We start from the raw sequence: 27890 nt of genomic DNA on the forward strand, positions 1-27890 counted from the left end.
CTTCGGCAGTTTTTTAAATAGCTGCAGAGGCAGAAAAAACAGCCCCCAAAACTCCAACTTACCACTCCTGAAACACATCGGTTATTAGATGGACTGAGATTTAAATAAAAGCGCTTCAAAGGCAGGGAGTTTTAGAAAGGCTCTCTTGATGAAAGATCGTGATGTTTGTCCTCATAAAGTGTGTTATTCTTCTTTTGTTTGAAAAGATGTGTCATTGATACATATGTGATCATTAGGACTTATCTCACACTTAACTGAAAAATTTATTTGTGGTCACCCTCTCCTACTTCTCATGTCAAACTGCTGAGAAATTTTGAAAACAGAGTTTAGCCACCTTCAGGGCGTGTGGGTGTTCTGTTAGAAAACAGGCTCTTTGGCCACAGGGAAGGCACAAGCTGGGTCTGCAGTGATGGCAGGCGTGCTCGATGGTGAGTGGCTGGTGGAGGCACGAGAAAGTGGGGAAGACGTGTCAAGGGCTGGGAGTGAGGTCACTCCTGATGCTTTTTCATTCTGTAGACACTGGATTCTGAGAGATTTGGCAAACGAAAACCTCTCTTTCCTAACATTTCCGAAGCATGTTATGCTTGTTCCAAAACTTGTCACTGCCACACAGTAAGGGCTTCAGGGAGGAAAAAACACAAAAAGGATTGAAAGAACCAGTTTCTGTTCTTGAGGACTCTCCAACCTAGGGAGAGAGAATAGTTGGAACTGGGGAAAAATAAATGCTAAAAGTTTAGAAAGGGCTGCCTTGCTCTACAGAAGCTTATATTCTAAATGCCATGTTTGAGGCATTTAAGCGGGGGTGGGGGAACATGTCTTCTGTATAAAGGATTATAAGGCAAAGGCAGGGCAGTCTGGTACAAACTATCTATTTAAATGTTAAGGGAATACAAAAACTTCAGGAGTACTTTCGGAAGGGAAAGTATTCTTGGAAAATCTAAATTTTGAGAAGGGTCTTGATGAACTGGTTGGATTTAGATGTTCAGAGACGCAGAAGAGAAATCCTAATTGAGACAGGAGCATGAATCAAGACAGACACGAGGGACCATCCAAGCTATGAGCAGGAAGGAATGAGAGAGTCTGGATACAGCAGTATCAGGAAGTATGGAATAAAGGATTTCTCAGACTCCACTTATCCCTCCACACTGTGCAGCAGCAACAGCCCTGGGCAGTGCAGAGGCTGCGAGCAAGAGCTCTAGAGTCAGATGGATGGATTTGATGTTGCCTCCTCATTACTAGTGGTGTGAGCTTGGCTAAGTTCCTTAACCTGTCTATGGCTCCGTGTCCTCATGTAAAATGGGGATAATAATTGTATCTACTTTAATTAATAAGAGCTTAGAACAGTACCTGGCACACTGAAAGCACTTGGTAGACATTAGGGTTTTTTTTTTTGGTTTGAATCGGCTTGTATTTTCTTTCTTTCCTTTTTTGCTAAAAGAAATTTGTTTTTTTAAGGAAACTTTATATCACCAACATAAATGGAAAACCAGAGTCACTTGCCACAAATAGAAGGTAACTATGAAAAATAAAGACAATGAAACACAGCAATTTATTAAAGTTTGATCAGATACTGTAAGTACCTGTAGACAAAGATCCCCTCTTTCTTTGCTAAAAATAGAGTTTACGAGTGTGCGATTAGTGCTGAAGACAACTAACATAAAGTCAAAATCTTTCTTCTTGGTATAATCGGGAAGATTCAAAGAGAACTAAAAAGAAAATCATTTTCTAGCCATGTAGATCAAGGTTTTCAAATGCCCTGTGAGCCTCCCAGCCTTTTGCCTCCATTTTGGGGAATGTTGAAAAAAGGTAACACATGGTGGGACCAAACGATACCCACTCTGAACAATCAACAGTCGGGCTTAGATCTGGACAACGGCAAACCTCTAATGCTTTGGAACAAGAGAGGCTTGCGGTCAGAATGTTATTTTAAGGATATTAATGTAACAGCAATGTGTAAGGTAGACCAGAACAGTGAGAAGTTGGAGACAGAAAGACTTGCTAAAAGACCTAATCAGACCGATTTGTCCTGCATCCCCACTACCTTAAGGCCAACTTGACAGCTTCCAGACAAATACCTCAGAGAAAAAATATGTTAAGAAAATCACCATGCCTTAACTACTCAATAAGTAGTAGGAAGACCTTTGCCAAAGTAATCAATAGTTCTTCTTTCAAGTGCCAGACTGGCTGTGTCTCTGATCAGAGCTGTTTGGAAGAATGAGACTGGAATACAAAAGCTGGCTTAAGTCACAAATATTCATTCCCCTGAAAGTGACACAGAAATGATGAACTTTGGTTTCCTGGCCTTTTCAACGTTACTGATGATTTTTCAGTGGAGCTAACTCTACTCAGTTCCTCCAAATACCAGGACTCTCTGGAAGTCTTATCTTTTTGCCTATCAGAGAGGCTCCAAAAAGTTTCCGAGATGGGGCAGGCACATCCCAAACTCTACTTTTATTCTTTCTCCCAAGAGTTTGTTTTGCCTACTTAGGCCAACGATTTCACAGTCTCTACCACCTGCAGCACATGTCAGAAAACAGCTGAGTGCTAAGGTTGTAAAAGGCAAAACAGCAAGAGGAAAATCAGCTCTGGATGTGGAAATATGTGACTGAGTTCTGTGGTTAACGCAGACCATTGTTCATTTTTAAGAAGATGGGAGAGCCTCAGATCTTCACGTGCACGCAACCTGCCCTCATCAGATCCCCTCATCTCCGAGTTACGGTAACTTGAATAGTGCAGATGATTATCAGTCACCTGTAGACACGATGACTCAATGTGTATGAAACTCAGGAGGGGTAAGCTACAGTAATTGAAAAGCCAGCAGCTCACGTTTCTTTAGTAACACACTCATAAAAAAGGTTAGTCAAACCACAAGAGTGTAACTGCTCCCAAACCTGCTCAGAGCCTCCAGTCCAGCTTCTAGTCAAAATCAAACCACACCTCTGCGTGATTAATGAGAGCAGCTTCGGGCTGAAGTGGAGGTTTTCTTCCAATGAGAATACAAATGGCAACAATAAGTGCTAAGTTTAGAAACCCAGGCTGCCTCATGGGGCTGTTCCCTACCTGTGATTCCTTTTAAAGGTGTCAATCCCTACTGCCTAGGCTTTTGGTAACCCTGAACTGAGCATCTGCCCATCCTGAGTTGTGGCAATGTGGTGAGGGCATATGGTTTTTGGCTGCTAAGTGCCAACCTGAAAGTACAGAATCACAGCCTAGAGCTAAAAGGGACCTTAGCTGGGCACGTGGGTTCAGACTTCTGCCCTGGGCATCCAGGGACAAGATCCACCCCTCTAACCTGTTTACTTCTCTACTTCACAGTACCAAGCACTGGGCCTTATGTGTAAATACTAAGAAGAATAGCTACTATTTATTGAGTCCTACTATATACCCAGTGCCGTCCCAGGTACTTAGCATATTGTCTCATTTAACCTAAGATGAATTATCATCTCTTAGTCAGATGAAGGACCTAAGGCACAAACAAGTTGACTAATTCGCACAGGTTGCTCAGCTGGTAAATGGAGATGTGATCCAAGGGCCCATGTATTTCAGTAAGTGTTTGAGCATTAACTGTTTCCTGGCTGCTACCTTACCCGTGTCTCAATCTCACCACCAGCAATGACTCTGGATTCTCTGCTGGGATGGTTCCCATAAGCATAGAAAAGCAACTATGCTTTGTTCTATATGGACCAGTACCATGCATTCAATAAAGATCTAGATGCGTAGAGTTGTCATGATGTCCATAAGTGCTTAACAGAGTACTGGCACATGTGAGCACTCAATAAGTGGTAGATCTATTATTATTATTGTTGTTAGCTTCATACCATGTTAGGTGCTTTGAAGAATACAAACTTAGTTGCAATCCAACAGGAGATGTAGCATGTACACAATTTCATTACACACTAGTATCCTTAATACTATGTGGTGGAACAAAGTTTAGAGTAGCCAAGATAGCAGAGAGAGGAAAATACATACCACACCTCAAATATACCAAATAACATGGGACAAATAATTAATTTATTCTTCCTCTAAAGTCTGCTTGAAATCTGAGGTGGTGGAAGTGATGGTGGTGGAGACAGTTATATCATGAAAAGCAGACTGTTAAACCCGCCTGGATTGCAGGGGGAGGACAGAGAGAGGACTCAGGACAGTATGGGAATGTAGACCACGTGGAGGTTTAGGGCAGATGGGAGGGAGGGCATTCCAGACAGTGAGCATGGAAAGAATGATAACACAGAAGTGGGAGTAGTTCATTATGGCTGAATTAAAAGATTAGTTGGCTGAAATGATACATTTAGAAAAGACAACTTAGAGACAGATTGTGAAAGCCTCAGAACGCCTGGGTGGTTTAGATTTTATTCTGATGAGAAGCCATTGAAAGATTTTTTTTTTTTTGACGAGGAGGAGAAATGATTTTGACATTAGAAAAATAACAATTCTGATGTGATAGTCATCACAACAGGGTAATGTGAAACACCAGGGTTTTCATTAAGTCTTTAAGCTTCTTCAAATCACTTAACTGTATCTGCTGATACTTCATACCATTTCCCACGTGTATCATCACTTACTCTTACTCCAAGCACATATCCTCCCCCTAAAAAAGGGCAGGTAAGTAGGGTAAATGGAATATCTGATGATGGTGATGGCTCTGATCTCACTCTAAGTGAGACTGAAGTGGCTAACACCTCTTCCAGGAGGAGGAGAACAGAGGGTAGGAAGCCACAGAAGAAGAAGCAGGAAGGAGGAGAGAGAAAAGAGAGAGTTGTGGGGGTGGCAGTGAGGAAAACTGAGCTGGAGACCACGTTCGGTTGCTGCAGAAGCCTTTGTCCTCTGTGAGTCACCATGAAGTGCTATTTGGTTGTCATCTGCCCTGATGGAGTCACCACAGCTCTTTTCTCAAGAAAACACACCCTTAAGAGAGAATGACTGGCCTTCAAGAATTTTTCTTCCACCAGCTTTCAGTGACGAGATCCTCCCCTTTTCAAAGCCCCCATGTAGCACACACGACATGTACGGCTCTGGGTGACTTTCTGCGGAAGGAAGGCCTTGGACTGCAGCACATTCTAGACCCAGGCTCTGGCCCTGCTCTGTCACCCACGAGCTGCGTCTCTCCATCTTTCCCATCCCCCTTCCTCCCTTAATGAACAAACTTCACCTACAGGATCCTAATATTCCTTCAAGTTCAAAAAGGCCATGACTTTTGGAGGCTTATAGGATTAGGGATTTTGGCCCTTTGGGAAGGGACAGGAGAAGATACTTTTTGCTTTTAGAAATAGGCATTAAAACTGCTTCCTGTCACTCTGTTAACCAAAGCAGACAATTTCTCATTAGTTACTTCACAGGGAGAACCGACAGTGTTTGCTGAAGTGTCAAAACCTCACGACATGTTTACCGGGGGTGAGTGAGATCTTTTTTCATGTTCTTTTCAACGTGAAAACTTCCTTTAATAAAGTAATACATGAAATTAAAAAAAATAGGGAGATGCTATGGTAACCACTTTGGTGTGAATAACACATCTGTTTTTGGAGAAAGAATGAATATCAGAAAAAGAAATATGCAGAAATGTAGTCATTTTCCTCCTCCCTCCAGGAGAGAAATCTGGCCTCTATTTTGAGCCAAGTATTTGAAGATGGCCTAGTTAGAAGTATAGTCAAGCAAGTCTTGAATAAGATTCAGAGAAAAGACACTCCCTAAGGGGGTTAGGTGCTAAAAGCAAGGTCTCTTGTCCTTTGGAAAGAACAACTAAGAAGAATTATTTTGATGATGTAAAGATGCTGATTTCTAATGAATGTGCGTCAATTTATTTCCCATTTTATAGAAAGTGATACAACATTTCTTGGGGAATTTAAAAAAAGGTGATTCATTTTTCTCCTCTTTGGGTGATTTTCTCGTCCTTACTCTTCAACAGAGGCATGTTTTTGTGTTTCTAAATGCATTTAGACAATACAATCCATCCTGCTTCCTCCGTTCACCTCTAATGGGTGAAAATGTTTTCTATGGGTAATTATCTCAAGCCTGTTAGGAAAGTAACAGGCTGACCTGATGGTATAATCTTCACCTTTACCCTCACAGTTCAAGAGGTCAGAGAAGTCAAGGCTGGTCTGGGAGCTGTGCAACCATCAGCCAGGATTAAAGGGAGTGACTCATTCTTCCTTCACATTTAACCCATTGCCATTTCCCTGGCAGCTGAATCCTTTCAGAAAATGGTGCCTTGGAGAGGAAATGGAGGAGAGAAAAGAGGGAGGGAAGATATTAGCTCCACTAGTCTTACATCACTACATCCTGAATACTGCATGGTGTCATAATGTTCCTTTAGTTCCCCTTTGAAATTATTCTTTTCTATCAAAAAAGTTGATTAAGTTAAGTGATTCAGAGAGTTTTATTTAAAAAAAAAATCTCTTAAGGTTCAGGGTATAAGCTAATGCTAGAAGATGAGAACAGTGCTAGGAACCAGACTATCACACACATGGCAGGAGCTCTATAGACATTTGCATGATAAATGAATGGACAAAAAGAGTGGATGAATCGGTAGTAATATACTAAGTAAAGTATGTAAATGTTGAACTAGTGTAGATGTCTTATAGATACTCAGGTTAAATGACACCTTTCTGAAAAAAACACCCTAAATTATATGATATGGTTTATAACATACAACAAACATATAATAACATATCATATCTATACAATCTTGAGAAAAAAAGTTATCTTAAGTTATACATATTGACTTAAAGTGGTGCTCATAATTGCTGGCTTTTATACTTCATCTTACAGACTTACAGAATGATGGAGCTGAGAGGGACCTTTTGGATCACTTCATCACCTGTTCAGTCTATTCATTTCACAGATGAGTAAACAGAGGCCCAGAAAGGTTATGTGATTTGTCTAAACACACACACTTAAGAAATGACTGAACTGGAATCAGAACCTGGTCTTCTGGCTCCTAATCCAGTGTTCTTCCTATTGTACATTACCACAATTTACAAAAAGAAACAAAAAAATTCCCCCAGCTATTCAGGGCCCCAAAGTCCTGAAGTTGCTACCTCAGCTCAAATCAAGAGCTAACTAGACTGGGTTTCCTGATGCCAGCAGAGAGAACATGATGGTTCAGAAGATGAGAGAAATCAGTACCTACCAGATCAGCATCCCTCCTGAGTCTGGAAATGGAAGAGTGAAAACCCTCTGGTCATAATGGTCTTAAACAAATGGAATGGATCCCTGATGCAATAAGCAGAATGGCATGGACTTGGACATATGAAACATGTGTTTTTAAACCCATGAAAATACCAAAGCAACTTATTAAGTAGGGGTTTAGTTCAAGGACAGGTTTAAGGAAATTATATGAACTAAGTACCTTCTCTCATATTTTAATTCTCTTAGACCAACATGCCTTGACCATAAGTGGATTGAAATTGTCATTTTACATTTTTTTATTGCCCATTTGTCCCCATATTCCTCCACCTACATCAGCTGCAGCCATTTCTACAGTCAAAACATCCCCCAAATTACATTATACTCATGGCACAGAATAATAATTCAAGCTTCCTTTTGTACTCCAGCCAGAACCTCTTTACATAAGTACAGCTCAAAAGATGTATGAGCAATATTTTAATATAATATCTTGGTGTCATGATTGGTCCACTGTGCCTAAACTCCATATGGAAGTCACTGCATGTCCCCTGACACTTCCCTCCAGGAGAGGGAAGTTGGTAATGAGGAAAGAGTCTCTCTAAACTGAAATGCACCAACTTTAGTCTGACACGATTTATTCTTACAGTAACTAAAAGGATACAAAAACTTCTCAGCCAATCAACATAAAATAAAAAAGCATAAATACCAAACTGGATAGCTTTGGAATATATGGGTTCCTTCAATATATCTCTATAATTCACATAAAATTAAAAAAACTAATTAGACCAGAATTTAAAATTATCTAGACCAGAATAAAATTTAATCAGATTAAAAAACCAGGCAGGCACTTGATATCTGTAAAAGCTATTGAAAAGAATAAACACAAAAGAACTGAAGTAAAAAATCAATAGTAGCAACAGCTTTAGAAAAACAAACTGACAGGTTTCTAAAATATTACTGGTGTTGAAAAAGGTCTATTTTTGTGTGATAACTATTTTTGTTCAATATCACTGACTTTCAATTTATAGCAAAACCGATACATTCAATTCAGCTGCCTACTCCACAAATACAAATCTATTTTAAATATCATAGTCACATTTATGTAAACATCTGGGAGAGTTCAACAAAATATTTCTGCCATTTGGCAGTCCTAACACTTTAACGGACATAATTATTTCTTAGCCATCTCATTCTTGCTGTGTTTTTTGACAATGTGAAAACCAATGGTATAAAAATTAACTCCAGTAAGACAAGTGACTAAATCAAACCTTGTTATTTAAATCTATGCATTCTCAACCACATTCTTTTAAAACCAATTCTCAATCAAATTCAAGAAAATATAGCAATATATTTTAGAGCCTGAAAAAAGTTTGAGCATGATAAGGGAACCAACTTGTAAAATATAATTACAAAAGATTACAAAAATGCTATCTTGAACATCTTACTGGTGTAAATTGCACAAACTCTCTCATGCAACATATGTCATTCAAAATAAAGAGGAAGGAACAGCATTTCTAATACCAACTTCATTTAAGATACTGGATACCAAATACTCCTCTCTTTAGTAGTTAAGATTTTTTAGTTAAAAATATTTTATTTTATTTGCTCTAGTTATCAAAGTGAATACCGAAGAATAAAACTTGTAAATGGAAAAATCAATTATCTTAACAGAGATTAAACTAGGAAAGGCCTGGGTAGCAAGCATCCTATGTTATCTCATTCAAACTATCTGCTAACAACAGCAGGAAAAAGGGTTGTATTCTTACCAATGAATTTCTGAGGCATTGAGCTTTTTCGCTTTGCCACATTGCTTGCTAATCTGTCCAGAACGAGAGCTCTTTCACTTCCCATCTCTGCTTTGATGTGTCTTGCCTCCACACTTGCTGGTTTGGAAAAATGAAAAAAGAAGAGGGAAAAGAACACGATGATAAATGGAGAGAAAAAGAAATACACTGGAAGGAAAACTGTCAGAGGTCTGATGCTGTTGTTACCTGTTATTACTGCTCAGATTCTTGCTTGGGGTACCTGCTGTGGTCAGTGAAGCCAACACCAGGGCACATTCAAATCTTGCAGTCTTATGCTGACATGGGAAAGCCCGACCCATCCCCAACCAGTACCTTCATTAGCAAGAGGAAGTATTAAATAAACAGCCTGGACGTGGTTGGTTGCAAAAAGATAGATAGATGGAGATCTTCTAACCCCCGATCAGCCTTCTTTCTGATTCTGAGTAACTGCGTGTGACACCTGCAGACTGATATAATTCTTCTTAACAACTTTGAAAAAAAAAAAAAAAAAGGATGGTGCCCCAGATTTACTGCTCTGTTTATGTTAATAGCACTTTTGAAAATAGATACACTTACCCAGACAGCAAGAAATCTACTCAGTGATTTGTGTATTGAAATTCTGAGTGGTTTTTTCTTTTTCTTTTTCTTTTTTTTCCAGCATGCTCCTTTCAGTTCCTATCTTTTAAATTCTATTTTTCTGGTCGCGGCATTGTCTGTTTCTTATGCTCTTCACATTTCAAAACCGTCTCAGTTAAAATTTCCCTGAGCAACACTTCTGTCTTGAAATTATAGAGCAATTTGTATAATGGATCTTTATTATATTTCTAATGAAAAATATGAATAAAAACTGACTAACAATATGGTCTGATTGTCAATCCACAAACAGACCTTCAAGTGGTATAGGTCTGTAGTTCTCAGACCTGCCTGAATATTAGAATCACCTGGAGAGCATATAAGACACACTTATGCCCAGTCCCCTTTCAGATCAGTTAAATCAGGACCTCTGGTGTAGGGGCCTAGGCAACAGTATTTTTAAAGCTTTCCAGATGATTTTTAAGATGCAGCAAGAATTGAGAAGCACTGAAATAATATATAAATAGTGCCAACATAGAATCAAACTGGAATAAATGTAGTATAATTTAGTCTGGTACAGCACACAGTACCCAATAAGAGTTTATATCTGAAGTTCAAAGAGACACCAGCTGCTCTAAACACAAGGCTTTACATTTTAACACTTGATGCTAGTCCAAGGTAGGGGTCAGTAAACTTTTTCTATAAAGGGTCAGAGAGTATTTTAAACTTTGTGGGACACATGCAGTCTCTGTTCCATACTCTTTGGTTCTCCTTACACTTTATAAATGTTCAGCCCTAAAGTGCACAAGGAGGTTGCTGACTGCATTTGGCCTGAGGGTCATAGTTACGCACACCCCTGCCCTAAGCAAACACGGTGTGATGCTACAAACATTTCTCTCTGTTTTATCATAAGCATTTCTGGAGGTCCAAACTAAATGAAGTATCCATACATTCCCAATGTCTCTAAGGAAAAAGAAACTGAAATCAGTTTAAGGGACCAGAGTAAAAAGCAAGTGATGAGTGCACAATGGAATTTCCCACCCCCACAAATATATACACAGATTTAGGAATTGTCAGTATTCATTCTGCAGTTAAAAGAGTTTATTGTATGAAGAGATTCTAGGGAGATGGTGAAGGACAGGGAAGTCTGGTGTGCTGGGGTCACAGAGTCGGACATGACTGAGCGACTGAACAACGACAATATACAGAAATTGTTTCATGATCTCTGGGACATTCAGAACCACAAATGGACACACTCAGAGAGAAGAAAACTGGTCATCTCTGCAGTAAATGAAAGACGAAGAAAGACCTCAAGGGTAAGACTGTCAAGAATGGCCAGGGTGAGAGTTTAGAGCCAAATCAGAAAAAAAGAATTCAAAGTATTAAATAGTTTTCATTTTATTATTAGCACCTTTTTGGCTTTGCTTTTTAAAAACTCCTTGCCAGTCATTACACGATAAATTATAAAACTCAATTCAAGAATAAAGTTCAAGAATAAAATGAAATCTGGCTCCAAAAATGAATAAGAGAAGAGATTGATAACAATGACCATATTTACTAGACTTTGTTTCTTATCAAAAATAATTCTGTCCTCTAAAGAAATAAATCCAAGCCTCCAGTTTAAGCTATAATAACACTGTTTGTATAAATGAAGATAAGGATAAAAATAAGGGGGCTGGGCAGCTCTGGGGCTAGTGGTAAAGCACTGTGACTTCAGCTGACAGATCGCTGTAAATAACAGGTTCTTTAGTGACAGGACGCTGCTACTGAGCGAAGTGGGTCAAATTCTGTCCAGCACAAGGATAGGTTTAAATGACCAAACAGGAAACTATTATACATATTATTTCCTTTCACACAAACCACCACCAGATGTGGCACTACCCAGAGCCCCAAGAGCAGAGAGATGAAAGACAAAGGCCTGGGATTTGAAGTAAGCTCCTGAGGCTGTTATAAGGAGGCTTTTCTTAGGAGTGTCGAAGAGGCAGCTCAGTTTGTGCTTTGACTTGGTTCCAGCAACCTTGAGGGGATTAAATCTAGGTAAGATCCTCCCCCACCCCACCCCTGCCCCATGTATTAATTATCAAAAAGATTCATAGTAAAATAAGAATGAAAACCAGTACTTTGGGAATTTTAAACTCTCTCCCCATCTTACCACTACTCTCTTTTAGTCTTTCAGTCACTCCTCTAACGGCCCCATTATCACCCGGAGATCTGTCAGTCCCAGGACTTCCTGCAAGCATTGTGCTGTCAGTTTGGTTTTCCCGTTTGGCTCTCAGGAGTCCCTGTCTACATTTTACCAAAGTCACCATCAATCACCACAAGCATCTTTCTGAAGACACATATTCTATACATTCTATATCTGGGAGGATGCAAAAGCGGGTATACAATGACCTGAATAACATAACTGGGGCCTGTCACTAAATGGCAACCTTTAGAGATAACATCTTCTTTTATCCCTGGTTACTCACCAAGCTTGTCTTGACAGTCATTTCCAGGTAAATCATACTCTGGAAATCAGTGACCAAATGCCTGACATTTAAAAAGATAAAATTCTGGAGTGTTGATGGATACACAGATAATTTGAGGCAAACGGGGAGACTTCCCCATACTCGACAACTCTGATTCGATTGAAAGGAGTCCTCTGAAACTACTAATCTTCTTTTCTTTTGCCATACCAAGAGGCCTGTGGGATCTTAGCTCCTCAACCAGGGACTGAACCCCCACCCCCTGCATTAGAAGGCAGATTCTTAACCACTGGACCACCAGGGTAGTCCCTGAAACTCCTAATCCACAGGGCTGCCATCTACCAACACCCTCCTGCAGGGCCATTCACTCAAAATATCAGCTTCATGATGCCAATCCTCAGTGTATATGTGCATATACTCTAGAGATTAAGTTAATCTTCACTAAGTTAACTGTGTTTTCCAATTGGCAAGTTAGGCAAAGGCTACAGTTTCAATTGATTATGGCTTGGAAGGAAAGTTATGACCAACCTAGATAGCATATTCAAAAGCAGAGACATTACTTTGCCAACAAAGGTCCGTCTAGTCAAGGCTATGGTTTTTCCAGTCGTCATGTATGGATGTGAGAGTTGGACTGTGAAGAAAGCTGAGCACCGAAGAATTGACGCTTTTGAACTGTGGTGTTGGAGAAGACTCTTGAGAGTCCCTTGGACTGCAAGGAGATCCAACCTGTCCATTCTAAAGGAAATCAGTCCTGGGTATACTTTTGGAAGGAATGATGCTGAAGCTGAAACTCCAGTACTTTTCCACCTCATGCGAAGAGTTGACTCACTGGAAAAGACTCTGATGCTGGGAGGGATTGGGGGCAGGAGGAGAAGGGGACGACAGAGGATGAGATGGCTGGATGGCATCACTGACTCGATGGACGTGAGTTTGAGTGAACTCCGGGAGTTGGTGATAGACAGGGAGGCCTGGTGTGCTGCGATTCATGGGGTCGCAAAGAGTCGGACACGACTGAGCAACTGAACTGATACTCTCATTTTCTTCCCCCAAACTTTCAGTCTACTGCCTTGCAGTTATTGGACAACTGCTGTACTAAATGATGCACACTGTAAAACACAAAGAACTGCTTTTGAGTCTAGACAATCTCTTTGGGATTACAAGGAGTCCAAGCAGTAGACTGAAAAGGGAAAAAAAAGGACTTGAAATTTGGTCCTCTGCTTCAACTTTAAGACCCAACTGTCTATTTATACAAACAGTCTAGACGTGTTATCTTGCCACATCATGTCTCAGAATTTAAGTAGAGGGAAACCAGTTTGGCAAGATAGTGAGGGAACAAGATAATGGGTTTAAATGACGAAATAGGAAATCCGTTCCTGGGTGGTGTTTGGCAGTTTAATGTTGCAAGGGGTGGGTGTGGGGAATATGGGATGGTGGCAAGGAACAATTTGCACACTTGGTTCATGAGTGAGCATAGTAGGAGTAGGACTAATTCTGGGTCAGTTCCCCTTCATGTTACTTGCCTACTAGTATACAGGGGAGATAACTATTTTCATTAGCAAAATGGTTTTAATGACATATTGGAAAAATAATCAAACTCATCCTAAATCAAAATTATAGAATACGTTACTGTCTTTAATCTCTGTACAAGTGTTAATAGTTCGTCTGTTTTTTAGTTAACTGGTTGCATGATGTCATTTCTATTTCAAAGTGATTGTAGATTTAACTATATAATTTGTTGTGTTTTTGTTCAAAATCCTTCATTAGATCTTGAAGTGTTAAATGGAGCTCAAATAAGAGACATTGCTTCCTGTCTCTTCTATACTGTGGTCAGCCAGTAGCTGATGGAGAGTACAAAGGGGTGATATTATGCAATAAGAATTGTCTAACAAGAGATTGCTATCAAAGAGCAAGCCAGGTTCTAACAAAAAAGTTGCATAAAACCGTTGCCTTGTTGAGCATGTACAATGAATACTACTTGTGAGTTAGTACTGACTTTCTAAAAAGAATAATCTGTTGGGAAAATAGACATTTAAAACATTTTAAGCTCCTTCTTTGGACTGCTATTTGGTAAAAGTATGGATTTTTTTCCTGAAATTCTCATGCTTGTATTATCTCAACCACAACAATGAGGATGAAGATAAAAGGTTTTGACTTCTAGATTCATAAATAAATATAATTACTCAATTACTTTAAAAATCTTGTTATTGCCAGAACTCATTGTCATACAAAAATATGTCCCGCTCCAAGTATTCATAATTTGTGTGAAATGAGGCTAAATGAATCTACCAGCTGTTAGTCCCTTTCTGGAATAAGGATCAAGCTAATGAGAAAATGAAATCTGTGGTCGTCTATATTCATTCTTCTTTTCATATATACTCCATTAAGACAGCAGAATTGGGAGTATCTTGATGATGTCTGGTATAGAAACTTGAGCTGAAGTAATACCATTACATGTGTCTGTTAGACCTTTATATTATATTAATAGATCCAGTGCTCAGTCCCTTGTTGGACTGAGTTCTTTGAGGGTAGGGGCTTAACCTCCACTCATCTTTACAAATAGCTCTGACACAGAGCCTGGTCCAGGAGAATGCAATGAATGCTATCAGAACAAACGAAAATGATCAGCAAAGGCAGGAGTCTTGTTGTCCAACACGATCTTCTTTTGCAGACTGGTCTCCAATCCAAGGTCTTTTCATTTGTCCTGCTTCCATAAAGGCCTGATTCCTGACTGGGGCAGGTTTGTCCCAAGGCTCAGCTCTCACAGTAGGCTACACTTCAACTTACTTGATGAATGGTTGGACAGCATCACTGATTCAATGGATAAGAACTTGGGAGAACTCCAGGAGATGGTGAGGGACAAGGAGGCCTGATGTGCTGCAGTCCATGGGGTCGCAAAGAGTTGAACACGACTGAGCAACTGAACCTCTTGCCTGGAAAATCCCATGGATGGAGGAGCCTGGTGGGCTACAGTCCATGGGGTCGCTAAGAGTCAGACACGACTGAGCGACTTAACTCTCACTCTTCACTTTCATGCATTGGAGAAGGAAATGGCAACCCACTCCAGTGTTCTTACCTGGAGAATCCCAGGGACAGGGAAGCCTGGTGGGCTGCTGTCTATGGGGTCGCACAGAGTCGGATACGACTGAAGCGACTTAGCAGCAGCAGAGCAACTGAACAACACTTGATGAATAAGTGCCACATCCACAGTAGAGCATCATCCCTTTAAAAGCTAGTAGTAGGATTTCCTCAATGGTACAGTGGATGAGAACCCACCTGGCAAGGCAGGGGACACAGGTTCGATCTCTGGTCAGGGAAGATTTCACATGCTGCGGAGCAACTAAAGCCTGTGCACCACAACTACTGAGCCAGCTCTAGACCCACAAGCCATAACTACTGAGCCCATGAGCTGCAGCTACGAAGCCCGCACACCCTAGAGCCTGTGCTCCACAGCAAGAGTAGCCACCACCAGGAGAAGCCTGTGCGTTGCAACGAAGAGTAGCCCCGGCTCACTGCAACTAGAGAAAGCCCAAGTGTGGCAATGAAAACTCAATGCAACCAAAAAGAAAAGAAAAAGGAAAAACACCTGGAGATGAAGGGATAAGAGGTACCACTGGTGATACTATATTGGTCAGGTTCAAAATGGAACACTATGTCCAGACCTGGACTCCCAATTCTAAGAAGGAAACAATAGAAACCATGTAGGGAGCTGTGACAATAATCAAAGGATTGGCTTGTGTTCGATTAAAGATTCTTTATATTTTGGATTTTAGGAAAAATCATAAGAACTATTTGAAATATCAAAGATAGACATGGCATGCAGTGTTTACCATTCTTGATTAAGCTGTGACTTTATACATTTTCTAACCTGAAACCACCATAACAATATATTTGTTTTTTTTTTTTAATCAAAACTTGCTGACTTAGTTAGCCTTTTATTTTTTTGCTGAGACTTTAAGTGTTTTGCATGCATTCATCAAACCAACCTATGAAATGCAAATTAACTCAACCTCTGTATTTCAGTATTTCCTGAATCACTTTATACCACTGAAGATAACAAAAAAAGATTCTTTGAACACTTTTCTTTTTAAAATTAATTTAATTTATTTCTGTTTGGCTGTGTTGGGTCTTCACTGCCGCCTGGGCTTTTCTCTAGTTACGGTGAGCAGGGACTCGTCCTTAGTTGTGGTGTGTGGGCTCCTCGTTGCAGTGACTTCTCTTGAGCACAGGCTCTAGGATGTGCGGGCTTTAGCGGTCGTGGCACATGGGCTCAGTAGTTGTGGCTCCCAGGCTCTAGAGCACAGGCTCAATAGTTGTGGCACATGGGGTTAATTGCTCTGAGGCATGTGGGAGCTTCCCAGATCAGAGTTTGAACCCGTGTCTCTTGCATCAGCAGGCAGATTCTTTACCACTGAGCCACCATGGAAGCCCCTCTACTGCCACTTTTCTAATTTGAAATTCCTAAAAAGGTCATGGGGATAGGAAGTAAGGTGGTAACCTTGCTTCAAAATCACTAATTTTGAACTTATTGTTCATACAGGATATTTTACTCATGTTTTCCCCTACTTCCAGGACAATCGAGACACACATACATACGAAAGTGTCTATTAATTAGTATGTGTGCTATTCTACTTTTGCTAACTAAATAATATATAACCTTCAAAAATACATAACTAATTAAGCCATTTTTCCAAAAGTAGAAAAAAACTAAATCCCATTAACTAATAAATGAATGGATAAAATGCAGTGAATCCATGTAATAGAATATTATTCAGCTATAAAAAGGAATGAAGTGCTACCACATGGATGAACCCTGAAAACATTATGCTGAGTGAAAGAAGGCAGATATAAAAGGCCACACATTTTATGATTCTCTTCATGTGACATGTTCAGAATAGGCAAATTCTTAGAGACAGAAAATAAATTAATGGTTGATGGGGGCTGAAGAGGGGAACAGGAGTGACTGATAAGGGGTACAGGGTTTCTTTCGAAGTGACAAAAATATTATGAAATTAGAGTGGTGATGGTTGTATAACTTTGTGAATACATTAAAAACCACTGAATTGTACACTTTAAAAGGGTGAATTTAATGATATGTGAATTATGTCCCAATATGTCTTTGAAAATAAAAAAATAGCTAATCATGAAAACAACAAAAGTTCTATTGATTTTTAAGCAAGTCATTGAATTTCTGATGAGTTTCAGTATTCTCAACTCTAAAATGAAGAGGTGGGATCAGATGCTCTCTTTAATTTGTCTTGCTTTAAATATTAATGATTCTACTTGGAATATAAGAATTTCATAACTTGAGAATTTCTCATAGTAAGAGCTTTGTCTATTGTCTGAAATATGGAACTTCAAGTAACGATGCCCAGGTATTACCTGACTAAGCTTAAGCATGTTGCTTAAAGATGTCAAAATCCAAGTTTTAGGTTTTTAAGAGTAAACATTTCTCTTTAGAAATAAGGAGGAAATCCAACTCCTTGATAAAACTGAACATGCCATCAGGATAAAAAGCAGAAGCAGTGCACACCAACGGAATTCAGTTGGCCAGCTCCTAACACCATAACATAGGCTTTATCTAAAACAAAAGTTTCCTTTCACTCAAAACGGATACAGTTAAACTACTCAAGATTTCCACTCCGTTTTTCCTGAGTTTCACATTATTTCTGTCATATTTTTGTAATGTTTCTGTTTTAAAATTTTCAAACTATTCAATTGCAACCACTACCATCAAACACCAAATCCCATGAAGATTTATACCTACTCTAAGCAACTGGTTCAAGTAACCAAATAAAAATAGCAGGCAATCCAAGCTGCAGAACCAGTGAAGTGAAAGTCGCTCAGTCATATCCAGCAACCCTATGGACTATACAGTCCATGGAATTCTCCACTGGAGTGGGTTGCCATGCCCTCCTCCAAGGGATCTTCCCAACCCAGGGATCGAACCCAGGTCTCCCACATTGCAGACAGATTCTTTACTGTATGAACCACTAGGAAAGCCTAAGAATACTGGAGTGGGTAGCCTATCCCTTCTCCGAGGGATCTTCCTGACTCAGGAATTGAACCGGGGTCTTCTGCATTGCAGGCAGATTCTTTACCAACTGAGCTATCAGTGAGGAAGCCCAACCAGGTTGATGGTCAATTATATGGGTCAAAGGACAACTGCAGGGATGTTACACAAAAAGGTTTCAGGTCGTTTCAACTCAAGAATGAAAGGAAATAAAACCACAACTGATACACGGAAAGACATCTGGTGTTTCAACCAATTGCCACCAGGCATGTAATTCAAAACATGGAATAAAATATGAAATTCCCAGAGCCAAATATAAACATCACAATAAATCATATGAGTGGACAAGTACATGATTTGGAGGCCCTGTGCAAAGAAAATCCTTGTGGTTTTAATGAACTCTGCCCTAGCCACCCCTCAAGCTGCCTCTACCCTCAATCTTTGCCATTTCAGTCAATGGCAACTGCGTTCTTCATCACACTGCACATCAATCTGTTAAGAAATCCTGCTGGTTCTATCTTTATACTATATAGAGTTAGAACACTTTGCACCACCTCTACAATTACCAAGACAATTTTCTTTTGCTTGAATTATTGCAATGGCCTCCTAACTGGACTCCCCAGTTTCTAACCTTGCCTCCAATACAACCTATTCTCGGTAGCACGTAGAGTGATTTTTTTTTCAAATGAGAAGTCCAATCATGTCACCTCTCTGTTCAAAACCTTCTGAAGATTTTTAATTTTATGCAGAGTAAAAGCCAACATCTTTACAATGGCCTACAAGGCCTAATAAGATCTGGCTTCCTATTTCCTCTCTGGCCTCATGTCCCACTACTCACTTTCTTCCAGCCATACAGGACTACTTACACTTCTTTGAATTCAAGCCCCAGGGCCTTTGCACTTGCTTTTTCCTAGTGATCTGTAGGGCTCTCCCCTCATGCTTTTAAGTCTGTTAAAAGGTCAGTTAGCTGATGTTTCTCCTAACTCACCTTCAGCCCCCAGTACCTGCTTTATTTTTCTCAATTGCAATTACTCCCTTACAAAACATCAGACAAAACTGCATGTTACTTTTTCATTTTGTTTCTAGTCTGTTTTTCCCAATGAGAATATAAACTCCATGCGGGCAGGGTTTTTTGTATTTTGTTTACTATTGCAACCTACCACCTAGAACAGCAGGTGCTCACTAAATATGTCCAGAACAGGTGTTGCATGAACTCACCAGTCTCACCCAGGTCAGTGCTCTGAAGAAATGTACGGCAGCGCTCCTTGTGCTCCTCAAGGGAACTTCTCTGCTTGTAACTCCTTCCGCAAAACTCACATTTATAAGGTTTCTCAACTATAAGGAGAGCACAAGGGGCACTCAGTGACCCTCAGGGGTTATAGAACAAACGGTGTATTGGGGCCCTGTGAAAACTGTCCCCTAGGAAGGAGACTGCTGAGCGAAGCCAGAGTACTTGGATACTCGTGCATCTACTTTACTTTTAAATTCAGTAAACTGAAACAAGGTTATGGCCTATGATTGATTCTCATGTACCCTTTGAAAGGACAGGTTCCTTCCACAAATGAAAGGATTTAGACTTAATCACTATCCTGGAGCACAGTGTTTTGGCTCCAAATCCAATCTTGCTTTTTCAGGAAAAAAATACAAAAAGGAACATTTTATTTTTCAAGGAGATTCGTGTGGTTTAAGAATGAAGCAGGAAGAGATCCTGTATTCTGTGACATCCAGCTGCCTGTAAGTAAAGAATGCTGCAATTTGTAGGTATTAGCCACTAAAAGTCTTTTTAGAGCATTGACCTATTTCAATAAATGTAGCTTATCTTTGCCCAGTGGCTATAGCAAAGTCTGGGCTCAATTAATAAAAACTGACCTAACCAACTGAGGATCATTTTGAATAATAGAAATAAGAAGAAATTTCAAAAAATGACTTCATCTTAATTTCTAAGATAAAGCAAAAATTTCCTCAAAAGTTCAACCATACAGTACAGGCCACCTTTAATCTCCTAACTCCTCCAAATGCCTTACTGTTATAAACAATAACTTCAACTCTGTGTGCAGGGCTCACCTTTCTGACTTGTCAATAAAATGTACACCAGAAATTTTTCAGAATTTTAGGGACTGAGATTTTTTTTTTTTTTCAAGTCCTCTTGCTCTGTTTAAAATAGAGCTTTTGGGGCTTAAAGCACTGAAAGATCCTTATGGAATCACAAATTAAAATAAATGCAGGTTTTCTGGGGCTAGGAATGTTAAGTTTCTACATAAATTGAGGTCCTCTAGAATCTTAAAAATGACTGCTGTTGTTGGATCTTACCTGGAAAAAGCAATAGAAAAGAACTACTCTAATTTTTTGGACCAAACTCAGCCTTAACTCATTACTTTGAACAATGAGCTGTAAAAGAAACCCTTCTTTTACCCTTTACCATCTCTCACAGTGGGTTTTCTTGGGGCTGATTTGTTTAATCCTTAGTCTCTGAATTGTGACCAGTTGCGGGTTTAGGGCTGGGTTTTAGTCAAAGCAGAATGTGGATTAACATAAAAACAAGCCCTTTTTTCCCCCTTCAATTAAAATTTTGTCAGATAACATCAAGAACATGAGGTCCCAAATTTGAAAATAAACCCAGTTTTATTTTTCTAGGAGGGAAATTCTAAATGTTAGTTTAATGTGGTTAAAATAAGGAGTGAAAACATCAAGAGAGAACATAGCTTTTTATGAATTCTTATTGCTGCTCATCTTTTAGAGATTAAAAATAAATTGGGTGATCAAGAAGAAAGTTAGGTTTAAGAAATTTAGCTCATATACACCTAAAACGAATATAATGTTGTATTTTTAATTATATCTATTAAAAAAAAAGAAAATCTAGACCAGAATGGCCCAAACTCCCCAAATTAGCCCAAATTAGCCAAAATTTACCCTCAACAGATATTCATACCCAGTTTACAGTTTTATACAACTTACAAACTGTACATCATTTACTTTATCCAGACTTTTGAATGAATAGTATGTGTGTATATTTTTAGGAAAATAATCTTTTAATAAAGTTTGCCATAAAAATACTGATGGCTATAATGTTTTTGCAAAAATTAAAAAAGCATTTTTACAGTGTAGGCTTCTCCTGTCTGACTGTGTTGTTCTCTAGGGGTACAAAGATGGTAAGGAGATGTTCATCCCCATTGAGCCAGACGGAGAGCAATTAATGTCTTAATGGAAGTGTAATTAGCCCTAGAGGTCTCTGCTGTTGTAACCCTTCAGAACCGGAGTGACAGATTAAAACCTCCATACTTAACTCTTTCTAGTTTCCTCAATGGGCACGGAGAAAGACATATTTACTAGATATGGAATGCTCATTGCTCTCACTTACCAGAATGTGTCCTAAGATGACCTGTGAGTGCATCTCTTCTCTGGCATGCGTAGTTGCAGAGGTGACACTTAAAAGGTTTTTCCCCTGTGTGCAGTTTAATGTGGCGGAGGAGGTTACCTTTCTGAGTAAAAGATGCCCCACACTGATTACACTGGAATGGGCGTTCACCTTTAAAAAGGACAAAAAGGAGATTTCTGATCACCTGGCAATTGGCGAAGCATATGCACAGATTCGATGCCTATGGCAAAAGCTCATTTTTTAGATAGTTTCTGTTCATACTGGGATCAGATGGGAGCTGTATTTCAAGGGAAGCCTAGGACTGACTTAAGGAATCTTCCTTCTAGAAGAGAAAAAACATTCATCTGGCAAGGCTAGGTATCACCTTGCCTTGGATCAGAGCAAAAAAAATGAGTAGCTTTAGAAGTGCTTTCTAGACTTAAGTTTTTGCATTACTTAGCATTCCTTTTAAATAATCTCAATCTATAAAAAGAGTCACAGACTGAAGTCCTAATAAGGTATAGAGAGCCAGAAATGCTTTTTTTTTAATTGAAGAAATGCTTTTTAAAGTTTCCATATCCTATGTTAGATGAAATCTATAGGGCTTGGTGGGAGTGTTAAGTTTGCATGCATCTCTATAGAGTGCCTTTTGTTGTCTGAAAATAAATTTTTTAAACTGTTAATAAAAATTGAATCCTTTGATCTACCAAATTTGAACCCAATACAATAAGGAGATCTGCTGTTTTAAATGGGTTGCCATTTCCTTCTCCAGAATTCTTGCCTGGAGAATCTGAGGGACGGAGGAGCCTGGGGGGCTGCCGTCTATGGGGTCGCACAGAGTTGGACACAACTGAAGTGACTTAGCAGCTTAGCAGCAGCTGTTTTAAAAGTTACACAAAATATATGCAAGATGCTCAAAAAGCATATCACACAATTTAACTCCCACTTGTTACTGAAGAAAAATATTTGGCTGACCTAGAACACTGTGATCTCTACAGTCTTATTCATAGCATTTGTGATATGCTTGACAAATGCATGGTGAAGCAGGAATAAAAATCACTAGGTAAATGGAAATGCGGAGAGGGAGAGAGATATCAGAATCATATAAAAAATCAATGAAAAGTAATCAAAAGTAAGTTCTAAATTACACCACTCCTTTTCTTATGTGGTTGAATTAGGACAGTTTTCAGAACAATGGATAGACTATTTACCAGTATGGCTCCGCTTATGAACCATTAAGACATTGAAGCTAATGCAGGATAATCCACACACATCACAGTTCATCTTGCCACTGGTTGGCCTGCTACTATCATATGAGACAACGTGTCTCTCCAACTTAATGTTTTCATATTCATTATATTCTCTTGAATAGCTGTAAGGAATTTCAGGCTCTTCTGCATTTCCCATGGGCTCTGGCTTTAAAACATTCTCATCCCTTTCACTGTATTCATCTTTCACTTTCATTGAATCATCTGCAGGGAGGAAAATGCAAGAAATGAACAATGATTGTTTTTGCAGCTATCAAAGCAGCTCAAAGAACAGAGACCCACAACTGATAATTAAATACCAAATGAAGCTAAAAATATTGTACATCTACAAAACAAGAAAACACCATTAGGATGATCACTGATTATTTGAATTCAGAGCCATAGTCAGGGGAAAACACAGACACACGTGCACACACACACAAACACACACAAAATAGATGACAGCATTTTAGGCCATTCAGAAAATTAGAGATAACAGATTTTAGCTATGACTGCTCAGAGCAACTATGAAAAAAACATTTTGAGCACTTTTTCTCCAGTACTGGGGGAGAAGAAAGGTTCTCAGATTTAGTACCTTTTTTGGTGGCTGCAGTTGCAAGGCAAGGTGATGTGCTCTTTGGTTTCAAGAAGAAAATACTATTTTAATTCTTCAACTGCACTCAATTTAAGCCACTAAGACTGAGAATTAACAAGTTGTTTTTTTTTTCCTGATTTTAAGCCATGCCTTGCCTCTTCCCCTTCCATGTATACAAACTGCTAAAATGAGTCTTATCTCTCTCTCTCTTGGAACTGATAAAGAGACAACGCTGAACATAGAGGAAGCTGGCAGTACTAGTGAAATACTGTTGAGAAAGATAAAAGGAGAAGTAATCCTTTAACATAACCTTCTAAGGAGTCACTTTCATTGACGCAGGTAAATGCAGCTCAACCTAAGCAAGGGGAACAGCACCAATAACCAATACCGAAGTTAGGGAGGGCTAAACTCAAAGCCCTAGAATAAAGTGCTGGATAGGAGAGGTGTGGCTGGCCCAAGTGAGTTGGCTGATCAGGTACTATTTCAATAAGAGCTGCAACACTCTTAAGCTGAAGAACATAAGAAATGAAGAAGGCAAATTTATGTACTGATACTAAGAAAACCTAAAATATTTGCCTAATATAATAAGTACTTATAAGGGATTTTTCATATATAAAACATGCTGCATAAATGCTCACTTTTACAAAAATTCATTCTTAAAAACTGGAAATTGTAATGCTCCATGGGAATCACAGGTCAATGGGATTTCAGGGCTGGAAGAGAATTTACAGATCATCTGATCCAACCCTTGTTTTTCAGATGAGGAAATCCGGGAACAGAGATGTTTTGGGGACTAGCCCACAGTTACACAGCCAGTTAATAGCTGATGAACTGGAATTAGAACACTGAACTTGGATTTGCCCTTGCACTCTGACACATAGAGTCTAATTTGCTCTTTATATCATTGCACACTCCCTCTTTAGTGGTGCAGATGTTAAAGACCAAAACACTCTGAAGAAAAGATATTTAAAAAAATGACATCCCTTCCAAACAACACCAGTAAGTGCTGCTCCTGTTGCCACACAGGAGGAAGTATAACTGCAGCTGTGCCTGGCTTGCTACCTTCTACTCAAGTTTCAATTTTCACTTCTATCAAGGTTACCTTTCATCTATATTAACTGTGTTTGCTTAACAGAGCAAGACAGGGCCTAACCACCAACAGAGGAGCCATTGCTGCGGCACTGTTCCACTGCTTCTCACCACGGTTCATGGTTCATAACCTTTTACTCTTTGATTAGAAGAGATGGAGGGCTGCAGGAAACATCCAGTGTGTTTCAAAGTGGCCCATCCTATGCATCTGGGTTGTATATGAATTGATATCTATTTCCTACATGGAGAGCGAGTCATCCTCTTCCTTGGACACATCTTGCCTGCTTTTAGATGGAATGAGTTTCCTTAAGTGGTTTTTGCTTTTTAAATTTTTTTTAAAGAGAAGGATGCACCTGAAGCTTGTACCCTCCTCCTCCTCCATCACTCCAGCTGCGGGTGATATCCCACCAAAGCTTGAGTGCTCTTCAGTTTGCATGTAGGCGTTTAAAACAACCTCAACGGAAAACTTCAGCTACTGAAAACCAAAAACAGCATATAGAAAAGGCCAGCAGAAATGGATCCTTTTCATTTGGGTTATAAAATGTTAATATGAACAGACTCAGGCTGTTCTGTGGTCCATGATAATTAAAATCTGGTAAGATCAATGTTTTGAGTCTTTCTGAAAACACAAGACATAAGAAGGTTGCTCCTTCTCTCAGGATTTTGGTTTTAATGGGCTTGACCTAGAACTCAGTACTACACCGACCTAGCTCACAACAAGTCCTTGGCTTTTGTTCTTGAGGACTCAGCTGTAGAAAAAGGAAGACAGTATTTGAGACTCAGGACTCTAAGGGAACAAATCCAAGCACATGAACAGGAAATTGAGGCAGTCCCTTGGACTTACTGGACCAAGAGAGTTCCTGATTTGCTCTTGGGGTCTTACCAGTTTTAGATAAAAGATCTGGATGGCCTCTCTGCATGGTTACTGAGGATCAACAATTCATTATTTTTCACCATGTGAAGATAAACAAAGCTGAATACTAATTCACATTAGTATATAAGACACAAAATGGATTACTGAGAGATTATTAGGCTTAGCACCTAGTCTCCAAATATAGTCCACCAAAACTACCAGAAAAGAAACTAGTCTGCTCTAAGGACTAAGAGATTCATTCCAACCCTTGGGAGGAAAATTTGTAGGAGCAGAGGAAAGGGAGTGGGAGGGACATTCTACTTAGTGTCCCTTGAAAACATTAATAAATATATCTAGTGGTAAATAACCCACCTGCCAATGCAGGAGACATAAGAGATGCAGGTTCAATCCCTGGATTGGGAAGATGCCCTGGAGGATGGCATGGCAACCCACTCCAGTATTCTTGCCTGGAGAATCCCATGGACAGAGGAGCCTGGTAGGCCCCAGTCCATAGGGTTGCAAGGAGTCAAACACAACTGAAGCGACTTAACACATGCACACACTAAAATCAAACTTACCATTTTGAACCCCAAACTGCTTCTAATGCTTGATGTCTTTTTTTTCCCATCTGTACCTGCAGCATTCAGGATCTTAGTTCCCCGACCAGGGATCGAACCTGGGCATCCTGCATTTATTGGGAGCTCGGAGTCCTAACCACTGGACCACCAGTGTAGTCCCTATGACGTCTTTAGAGTCACACATGGCATCTTCCTTTTTCCATTCTCCAAATCTTGAAACTGGACGACTTTTCCATCCAATCTCCACATCAAGTCAGGCTCCAAGACCTATAGATTCTATGTTCTCAAGATCTCCAGATGCCAACACCTCTTTTCTATTCTCTTTGAAATTTAGTTTAGCCTCTCATCCCATCACACCCAAACTCTCTCAACATTCCCTTTCTAGATAGATTTAATACAAAAGTAACCTGTGCTTACTGTCTCTACAATCTCAAAACTGATATAAAATTGCCTGTAATCTGGATTCTGTCTTCTTAATTCACTGAATCTGCTCCCCTAAAGATCTTCAATAAACTCATGATTCTTAAATCCAGTGGTTTTTTTGTGTGCCATTCTCCCCAACTTCTCTGCAGCCCTTGATACTGTTGACCACTACTCCTTCTTCTTCTGTATTCCTACTTCTTCAGTGAAACTTCTTTCCTCCCCTTCTGTGAGTGAGTGTGAAAGTCGCTCAGTCGGATCTGACTCTTTGCAATCCCATGGACCATACAGTCCAGATTCTGTATGGCCAGAATACTCCAGGCCAGAATACTGGAGTGGGTGGCCTTTCCCTTCTCCAGGGGATCTTCCCAACCCAGGGATCGAACCCAGGTCTCCCGTATTGCGGGCAGATTCTTTACCAGCTGAGCCACAAAGGAAGACAAGAACACTGGAGTGGGTAGCCTATCCCTTCTCCAGCTGATCTTCCCAATCCAGGAACTGAACTGGGGTCTCCTGCATTGCAGGTGGATTCTTTACCAACTGAGCTATCAGGGAAGCCTACCTTCTGATTACTTCCTTTTAGCTCCTTTCCCCGTTTTGCCTCCTAAATGCTGTCTCTATCCTTCTTTCTTCTTCCCGGCTAGACCTCCTTCCCTATGGCAATTTTCTCCACATTTAAGACTTCAACTAGCACCCCGAATATATATCTTGAGGTACAGTTTCTCTCCCCTCCTTCTGTCCCTTTCCCAAAGGCCTCCTCCATATCTCCACAGTTACTCAGGTCAGAATCTTTACAGCCATCTTTCCTCCCGTTCTTCTGCGTCCCCACGTTTAATCACTCATTGGTTCTATTTCTGCACCCTCTCTCCAATCTGCTTCTCCTCCCCACTATTTTGCATGCTCATTATCCCAAATCTCAAACGCTGATTGCTCTCCTTACGATCTATTGTGGTAGCCTCCACATGGTGCTCTCTGCCTTCTTTCTCTCTCCTTTCCAGCACATCCTATGCTCTGCCACCAGATGGTTTATGTAAACGATAGCTCTGGTCACATCATGAGCCTGTCCAAATTCTCCAATAGTCTCTGCTGCCAACAACATGAAATGCAAACTCAGAAACAAAGAATTTAAAAGACCTTTCAATATGTGGCCCCAGCTATCTTTGTAATGTTGATTTGGAATACTCAGGTATCTTTAATGAAACTAAACAACTTATGAATATTCTTCCTTTTATTATTTGCACTGCCAAAAAGATCTTTCTCCAAAACTGCCAAAGGTCCAAATCCAACACATCTTTTAAGGCTAAATTAATTTGCCATTTTCCTCTATTATGCCTTCCCTGTTCCCCCAGCTGCAAAATAATCCGTTTCTTCTTTTTCTGAGTTACTTATAAAGTCACTTCACCTCCCATATGGACATATAAGCTATCTGAGGTCAGAAGTTACACAGGTTTTTTTTTTTTTAAACTCAGTATTCCCTATGACACTGCTTGAAGGTTGTGGGATTTTAAAATACAAATTTTAGGGGTCCCAAAACTTCAGGGTGTGAGGACTGGAAACATGCATTAAAAATATGCTTTCCAGGCAAATCTTATGCACAATGGAGTTTGAGAACCGCTGCTCTAGAATATGACAGAGCGCTCTGTGTAAAGTACATACAAAGTAAATACTTAGAACATGGATCTACTACTATGTTAGCCTCCTAACTGGTCTACAGCGGATACGACCTCTCTTTTAGACTATATCCTATTATCGAATTAATCAGCCTGTAGTATACTAAAACCCTTGTTCAGAAACTTTCA

At 39.8% G+C, this 27890-nt stretch overlaps 1 protein-coding gene across 6 annotated transcripts in view; it reads right to left on the minus strand.

Annotated features, from left to right (window-relative positions):
• IKZF3 (IKAROS family zinc finger 3) overlaps window positions 1-27890 on the minus strand; it is a 90561-nt gene that overhangs the window by 6766 nt on the left and 55905 nt on the right. For 3 of the 6 annotated variants that reach the window (XM_070389787.1, XM_005898008.3, XM_070389788.1), the window contains exons 4-7: window positions 22521-22781; window positions 21313-21480; window positions 19173-19289; window positions 8889-9005 (exon numbers count right to left, since the gene is read on the minus strand). In XM_070389787.1, coding sequence (XP_070245888.1) covers window positions 8889-9005; window positions 19173-19289; window positions 21313-21480; window positions 22521-22781 — 663 coding nt within the window. Of the gene's footprint in view, window positions 1-8888; window positions 9006-9113; window positions 9579-19172; window positions 19290-21312; window positions 21481-22520; window positions 22782-27890 lie in introns of those variants that run through there. The other 3 variants (XM_014478878.2, XM_005898015.3, XM_005898014.3) reach the window with 3 other exon arrangements.

The sequence above is a fragment of the Bos mutus genome, chromosome 19 (genome assembly GCF_027580195.1).
Source record: "Bos mutus isolate GX-2022 chromosome 19, NWIPB_WYAK_1.1, whole genome shotgun sequence".
In the NCBI taxonomy this organism is placed as follows: Eukaryota; Metazoa; Chordata; class Mammalia; order Artiodactyla; family Bovidae; genus Bos; species Bos mutus.